The sequence below is a fragment of the Myxocyprinus asiaticus genome, chromosome 19 (assembly GCF_019703515.2).
Source record: "Myxocyprinus asiaticus isolate MX2 ecotype Aquarium Trade chromosome 19, UBuf_Myxa_2, whole genome shotgun sequence".
Taxonomy (NCBI): domain Eukaryota; kingdom Metazoa; phylum Chordata; class Actinopteri; order Cypriniformes; family Catostomidae; genus Myxocyprinus; species Myxocyprinus asiaticus.
In genome coordinates, this window is record NC_059362.1 from 47,034,943 (window position 1) to 47,043,591 (window position 8,649).

General features: G+C 38.1%; 1 protein-coding gene across 1 annotated transcript in view; it reads right to left on the bottom strand.

Moving 5' to 3' along the window:
- The window catches only part of LOC127409640 (mitotic checkpoint serine/threonine-protein kinase BUB1 beta-like), a 119,752-nt gene that overhangs the window by 107,343 nt on the left and 3,760 nt on the right, over nucleotides 1–8,649 (bottom strand). Inside the window, exons 4-8 of the mRNA XM_051644336.1 lie at nucleotides 3,024–3,124; nucleotides 2,495–2,607; nucleotides 2,362–2,399; nucleotides 307–388; nucleotides 102–195 (exon numbers count right to left, since the gene is read on the bottom strand). Coding sequence (XP_051500296.1) covers nucleotides 102–195; nucleotides 307–388; nucleotides 2,362–2,399; nucleotides 2,495–2,607; nucleotides 3,024–3,124 — 428 coding nt within the window. The remainder of the gene's footprint in view (nucleotides 1–101; nucleotides 196–306; nucleotides 389–2,361; nucleotides 2,400–2,494; nucleotides 2,608–3,023; nucleotides 3,125–8,649) is intronic.

Consider the following 8,649-nt stretch of genomic DNA (forward strand, 5'->3'; position numbering starts at 1 on the left):
CCAGTGTGTGAGCGGAGAACTAGAAGAAAACTAGCAATCCTGGTCTGGGACATTTTTTAAATCACTTCATCAAATATTGAGATAACATTGATGGATCTCACTTTGTCGGTGTAGAGTTCTGCGTTAGACCTCTGGGCTTTTAGATTCAAGGTGGGCAGCTTAAAAGATTTGCGGTTTGTTGTAGAAGCTCTTAAACTGGAAACAAAGAAAGTGTTAACATGGTCAATGCTAAGTGAAAAAGAAAGAACAAAAGAAGAAATGACAGAACAAATGAAAAGCAAAAGAATGCAGGCTAATATATCTCACATTTCGTTTGGCTGAGTATTCTCATCAAAAATGGTGAATGGTTTTGATGTTGCGGTCTTGTGCAGTTTAGCGTCACTTCCACCTGAACACAAAATTAAATTATAACATGCTTTTCAACAAACACATACATTAGACCAACATGCAGCATAGGAAAAATGGCAAAGCTGTTTAATTAATGCAATATTAGATAGTGCAAGTTAAACATGATAAATGGGTGTTTCTTCAACTTCTTTTTGGTATATGAAGGTACCATATATGAAGGACTTGTAAACTTTTTACATGGCATTGATCATTTATTTTTGGTACTTTTTAAATGTCTTTTATGAATAGATTTGTCTGTTTTAGTCTTGTCCCAGCCCTTCAATAATAAACTATGAAAATACATTATAAAAATTACAAATTGTTACATGTTAAGAACTATGATAATCTAAAAAAAAAAAAAAAAAAGTCAAATAAAAATAATTTTCACACAATAAATATCGAAATGGTTGGAGTTTATCTTTTTTTTTTTTAAATTGTCACTAATTAATTTTTTTAAGTTAGTGTACTTTTTAACCAAGTGAACTAGGAGACAACAAAGAAAAATCTAGGGAAATATCACTTGTTAGCAGAATATTTTTATTGGGTGCCATTTCTAATCAAGCTATTTTGCCAAATTATGGAAAAAGTGTGCAAATATGATTTAATTGTCTGTATTTAGGATACATCAAATGTTAGCCATCAAATTAGCTTTAGCAAGACAAAAGACAAACAAATTTATATTGATCTTTTTTTTTTTTTTTGGTGAAATACATTTTCTAGTCAAATAAATGAAGATGAAAGCCAAAATATGAAATGCCGTTGATGAATATTTACTGAGTAATCCATTATTTTGTAGAGGGGGTATAAATGGCATTTTTCACTTATGATTTTGGAGCAAAACTACAGATCAAATAAATAACCGTAGAAAGGTGTCAGCATCATTATTTTATTTGTACTCAGAGATTGGTACATCTGTTACTAAAATCAGTCGACTTTAACAATCCTTGTTGCATTATATCCCAATGGTGACAGTCCAAAAATGGGAAAAAGCACTTTTCGTGTTCTTTTTCCAAAGTTGGCGTGCCTGTAACTCAAGAAGTATTAAAGATATCTTAATATCCTTTTACATTCTGCTTCAGGACAAACTTTTCTTTTTGTATCCCAGTTTTTAAGGCCGTATATGGTTCAGTCCCAAAGATATGGGGCTCTCAATGTGGCTCCATGAGTAAACTGTTAAATTGTACACATTTTCAGTGTGTGGGTCACTTTGCATATAGCTGATACTTTTTGTATTAAAAGAGGAATGTCTGAAGTACAAATAATGTTGAAACTAGAAATGTATCTTGTTTCCCTCTATAAAAACAATTGCATAGAGCATACCCGTTTTTAACAATGTCTGCGTGCCAAAAATACACTGAAATGGTCGTTGAATAAATAAGGTACATTTCTAGTTTCAGCATTATTTGTTCATCAGATATTCCTCTTTAAATACAATAAGCATCTGCTTTATACAAAGTGACCCACATTTGGTTTTCAACCATTGAAAATGGGTAAAATTAAACTATTTGCACATGGAGCCACATTGAGAGCCCCATATCTCTGGGACTGAACCATATAGAGCCTTAAAAATCAAGATACCAAAAGAAATATTTGTTCTGAAGCAGAATCTAAAAGGATATTAAGATATCTTTAATACTTCTTGAGTTACAGGCATGCCAACTTTGGAAAAAGAACACGAAAAGTGCTTTTCCCCATTTTTGAACTGTCACCATTGGGATATAATGCAACAAGGATTGTTAAAGTCAACTGATTTTAGTAACAGATGTACCAATCTCTGAGTACAAATAAAATAATGATGCTGTCACCTTTCTATGGTTATTGTTTTGATCTGTGGTTCTGCTCCAAAATTTCCATTGTGAAAGTGTTAAAAGTGCCAGAAGTTGAAGAAAACACCCATCAACTAAAAGCCACAAAGTGCGTTTTAACATACAGTAATAAACAAAGCTAAGATTGGGATAAAACAACACAACTCGCCTTTACTCGTGTCTTCATCTTGATTCACTGAGCTCTTACTGAATAACACAGAAGAACCGAACAAAAAGATTAATAAATTCTACATAAATACCCAAATCAACTAAGATAATCTCTGTCTACCAAAGTCCCTAACCTGGTATACATCAAGCCTACTTCCTGTTCACTGTATATTTTAAACGGAGCTGATTTCACCATCGTGACAACAGATTCACACATATCTTTAGATTCAGCCTCCTCGCCGATGATCTAAACAAACAAAACAGTCAAACTGTTAAAACAACAACCTGACATCAATAACAACGTATGAAGCTGATTTCCTTTAAAACCTGACATGCTTTTAAAGGAATATTTCACCCAAAGATCAATGACTCACCTTCATGTTGTTCCAAAAACAGATGTTTAGCTGAAAGTTCACGCTGCTCTTTTCATTCAATGAAAGAGCTTGACAGCTCCTGGTCACTGTCTGCTTTCAGTGTATGGAAAAGAGCAGCATGAACATTCTGCTAAACATCTGCTTTTGTGTTCCAAAGCAAATCATTCTGGTCTGAAAACAACATGAGGGGGAGTAAATGACAGAATTGTATCTTTTGGGTGAGCTGTGTCTTTAAGTGTCTGGATGCATGTTTTAAAGTGTCAGGACTTTCAGTGTAACAGATGATTACCTGCAGCGGAGCTGTGCTGTTTCTCTGCAGAATCAGTCTCTGTTTCTGCTCGATCTGAAGCTGAAGGTCCTGCTTCATTTTTTTCAGGTGTGCAGCTTTTTCTGTACAAAGCATAAGGTCATTAAAAGAACAATATTGTCTGTTTAAAAGCACTTCTATTGTATCTTTATTGTACTCACTTAACCAAACTCATCCAACTGGTTTTAGACATTTTTATAGGTGCAATATTTTTTTTGGTTTACATTGCACTGATCAATATGGGACTTATACTGACACCTTGTGGCATAAATGTCATGCAAAAGCAATGCAACTGAAAAATATAGCTGCAAGCAGCAATTATGGGGCCGTGCACCAAAATAGCAAGCATTCCACATCATTAACCACAACCAAAGGTCACATGACATAAAGCGCAATCACACTCAACATTACACAATGCCCCAGGATGGATTTGAACCGATGACCGTTCAACAGGTCACTGCACAGTCCACTGCACCACAGAGCCACAACGGTGAGTCACCAAAGGGACATACCAAGCATAGAGCAATCACAGCCAATCACTGTAGTCACCATGATCAACTTCGAATTCATGTAACTTTACAACAAATAGAAAATCTTTATTTGATTGGAGAAAAGCCCAGCTATGATGGTGGCACTATGGAGTTTGTCCTAGAGCAGTGTTTCCCGACCTTTTTTCAGTCCATATGGGTTTGCAAAAACATGAAGGTAAGTGATGTCAGAGTTTTCATTTTGGGGTCAACTATTCTTTTAAGAGTGGTGTTATCCCTTTAATAAGTCAATGCTCTGAGAGAGATGTATCATGAGTTTAAGAGGATGATGAATTAGTCTGCAGCGTTTCTCTTCAACCTACAGCTGTTCTGGAAGCATTACACACAAAGCATTTTGCTATTTCTGCCTTTGTTATCAAAGCAGCTGTAATATGAGCGAGCACGACAATGTGACGAGGCAAAAAGATCGCTCCGATGTCACGCGCTTGCATTATAGACAGCTTCGTTGATTAGAAAAAGTTGCTCGAGTAGCTCGCTTGCAGAGACAATATAGCAACGAGTTTCCTTGGCTCACTACGTGTTCGTCAAGCGGCAAATGAGCCAAATGAGTTGCGGACTGCTGCGGGCGCACGAGAGAGAGAGACACAGCAGCATTCATATTATTATGTTGGCTTGAGAAAGCCAACATACTGATACTTAACATGGCTCCTTTCCATCCTGAGTGAAGTAAGTCAACCCAGAAGTCTCTACGATGTTCTGGTGCAGAGATATTTGATTTGTTACTTGGTTGCTAGGGTAACTCCATATGGTTGCTAGGCAGCTACCATGGTGATACTTAACATGGTTCCTTGCCTTCCTGAGTGAAATTAATCAACCCGGAAGTCTCTACGATGCTCTGGTGCAGAGATATACGATTTGTTACTTGATTGCTAGGGTAACCCCATCTGGTTGGTATCACCTTGGTTACTGCCTAGCAACCAGATGGGGTTACCCTAGCAACCAAGTAGCTGACTTATTTCACTCAGGATGGAAAGGAGCCATGTAAGGGTATCACCCAGGTAACTGTCTAGCAACCAGATGGGGTTACCCTAGAAACCAAGTAACAAATCACTTATCTCTGCACCAAAACATCATAGAGACTTCCGGGTTGACTTATTTCAATTAGAATGGAAAGGAGGCTTGATAAGTATCACCTTGGTAACTGCATAGCAACCAGATGTGGTTACCCTAGCAACCAAGTAACAAATCACATATCTCTGCACCAGAACATCGTAGAGACTTCCGGGTTGACTTATTTCACTCAGGATGGAAAGGAGGCTTGATAAGCATCACCCTGGTAATGGCATAGCAACCAGATGGAGTTACCCTAGCAACCAAGTAACAAATCATATATCTCTGCAACAGAACATCGTAGAGACCTCTGGGTTGACTTATTTCACTCAGGATGGAAAGGAGGCTTGATAAGTATCACCTTGGTAACTGCATAGCAACCAGATGTGGTTACCCTAGCAACCAAGTAACAAATCACTTATCTCTGCACCAGAATATCGTAGAGACTTCCGGGTTGACTTATTTCACTCAGGATGGCAAGGAGCCTTGATAAGTATCACCCTGGTAACTGCTTAGCAACCAGATGGGGTTACCCTAGCAACCAAGTAACAAATCATATATCTCTGCAACAGAACATCGTAGAGACCTCTGGGTTGACTTATTTCACTCAGGATGGAAAGGAGGCTTGATAAGTATCACCCTGGTAACTGCATAGCAACCAAGTAACAAATCACATATCTCTGCACCAGAACATTGTAGACACTTCCGGTTTCGTTCATTTGACTCAGGGTAGCAAGAAGCCTTTTGAGTAGCACCGTGGTAACTGCATAGCAACCAGATGAGCTATCTATCTATTTATCTATCTGATAGACTGAATGGTCTCATAATCTTTAAACTCTGAACTTTTAAAACTACTACTTAAACTTGTAACTACTCCAAACTTAAAACCTTCAAACTTCAAGCTTTTACAACTACTTCAAACTTTCAGGCTAAGCTTTCTCAAGCCAACATCAATGTTTGTCTTAAACTTTTTATATCTTGTTTTTATTATCATTACTTGTTACTATTGAGAAATGTATGATATTCCAGTTTTAAAGGTGTTTTATATGCATTTTTGGATTTTTCACATGGCACCCCTGATCACGCCAGATGACACCCCAGTTGGGAAACGTTGTCCTAGAGGTCCCAAATTTGCTATGGGGACTATTCGTGACCACCCCTAACAGTGTGCTAAATTTCATCATTTTCCTACAAATGGTTCTATGGGCCGCCACAGACTCCCATTGGGAGGAAGAAGCAGCATAATAATAATAATATTAATGGATACATTAGGGGCTACGCATCTTCGGTGCTTGGCTCCTAAAAATGTGCTGTTTGCAGTCAGAAATTATATTATTATTATTACCAGCAAAAGCATCCAATAGCAGCAGGGATATAGAGAAAATGTGTAGTATTATGCTGATCATGTGATCACAACACGTGGGTTTCCATCCAACTATTTTTATGCACATTTTGAAATTGCGCATAAGAAATCCTGAATGGAAACGCTTGATATGTGAATAAACTTTCTAAATTTGCTTAAAATTTAATGCGCTAAGAGGAGGTGGATTTTCTAGAGTTTCGCATTAGTTAAAATACGCATTGAGGTGACGTTTTATTCACAAAACGATGACGTGTTTTGACCATTCGTGCATGTGCATATAAGCGTGCGATAGCTTGATGTGACTGGCCCACCAAAAGGTCCGACCTTGGCACACAATTCTTTGAACATAGCGCTTGGCATTCGGAAGTGTTTAAGCCACAGTTGGTCGATAAAGTGGGTCCTCACAATCCACCAGAACAGTTTTGAAAGTGGGCGCTCCCAGGTATGCGGAGACTGGCGGTGTGTGGGCATCGCAGCTATTTCAGCCCACATTATACCATATATTACAATTGTTCTGTGGTGTCTCGTGGATGCATTTAATAAAATGAGATACTTGCTTCAATCTTGCAAATAAAACTGTCCCCAAAGCAGGGAGAGATCATTCAGCGGCTCCCTCATGATAATACGCATTACATAGTGGATGGAAATGTGCAACAATTCGGATTTTCTTAAGTCTAATTTTTAGAAATGCGCTAAACAAATGCTAAACATTTTGGTTGGAAACCTAGCAGTAGTGGCCCCCACAAGATGATCCATTAAATGTAAAATAAAACTTTAATTAAACCTGGAATATTCCTTTAAAGAAAATGAGTAAACCATTTGATTTCTTACTGACAGTGCACATTTTTTTCCTCATTAAAAGTTTAAGCCCTAAAAGAAGTGCTTTTAAACAATCGGTTTAAAATCATGTGCACTCACATCTCGATCGACATCATTTGTGTCATAATGTTGATTACCACATAAAAAAATTAGACTCTCCCCTCGTTTATTTAAAAAAAGCAAAAATGTGTGTTCCAGTGAGACACTTACAATGGAAGTCAATGGGGTCAATCTTTAAATGTTAAAATACTGTATAGCCACAAGACGTAAACAATATGTGTGTTAATATGATTTTACTGTGATAAAATCACTTACTAACCACATCTGTGTAACGTGTGTGTGTGTGTGTGTGTGTGTGTGTGTGTGTGTGTGTGTATATATATATATATATATATATATATATATCCTGTGATATTGACTCGATGTTGATTTTAAACCCAAAGTTGAGAATAGCGCAAAAAATCCCTAAATTAACCACTTCCTCTTAAAATGTTTAATTAATGGATGCCTACATTGTCTTCTATCATGTGTAGCACATATACAGGTGCTGGTCATATAATTAGAATATCATCAAAAAGTTGATTTATTTCACTAATTCCATTCAAAAAGTGAAACTTGTATATTATATTCATTCATTACACACAGACTGATATATTTCAAATGTTTATTTCTTTTAATTTTGATGATTATAACTGACAACTAAGGAAAATCCCAAATTCAGTATCTCAGAAAATTAGAATATTACTTAAGACCAATACAAAGAAAGGATTTTTAGAAATCTTGGCCAACTGAAAAGTATGAACATGAAAAGTATGAGCATGTACAGCACTCGATACTTAGTTGGGGCTCCTTTTGCCTGAATTACTGCAGCAATGCGGCGTGGCATGGAGTCGATCAGTCTGTGGCACTGCTCAGGTGTTATGAGAGCCCAGGTTGCTCTGATAGTGGCCTTCAGCTCTTCTGCATTGTTGGGTCTGGCATATCGCATCTTCCTCTTCACAATACCCCAAAGATTTTCTATGGGGTTATGGTCAGGCGAGTTTGCTGGCCAATTAAGAACAGGGATACCATGGTCCTTAAACCAGATACTGGTTGCTTTGGCACTGTGTGCAGGTGCCAAGTCCTGTTGGAAAATGAAATCTGCATCTCCATGAAGTTGAAGTGCTCTAAAACTTCCTGGTATACGGCTGCGTTGACCTTGGACCTCAGAAAACACAGTGGACCAACACCAGCAGATGACATGGCACCCCAAACCATCACTGACTGTGGAAACTTTACACTGGACCTCAAGCAACGTGGATTGTGTGCCTCTCCTCTCTTCCTCCAGACTCTGGGACCCTGATTTCCAAAGGAAATGCAAAATTTACTTTCATCAGAGAACATAACTTTGGACCACTCAGCAGCAGTCCAGTCCTTTTTGTCTTTAGCCCAGGCGAGACGCTTCAGACGCTGTCTGTTGTTCAAGAGTGGCTTGACACAAGGAATGTGACAGCTGAAACCCATGTCTTGCATACGTCTGTGCGTAGTGGTTCTCCCCCACATTTTTGAATGGGTTTTGTTTCACAATCCTCTCCAGGGTGCGGTTATCCCTATTGCTTGTACACTTTTTTCTACCACATCTTTTCCTTCCCTTCGCCTCTCTATTAATGTGCTTGGACACAGAGCTCTGTGAACAGCCAGCCTCTTTTGCAATGACCTTTTGTGTCTTGCCCTCCTTGTGCAACGTGTCAATGGTCGTCTTTTGGACAACTGTCAAGTCAGCAGTCTTCCCCATGATTGTGTAGCGTACAGAACTAGACTGAGAGACCATTTAAAGGCCTTTGCAGGT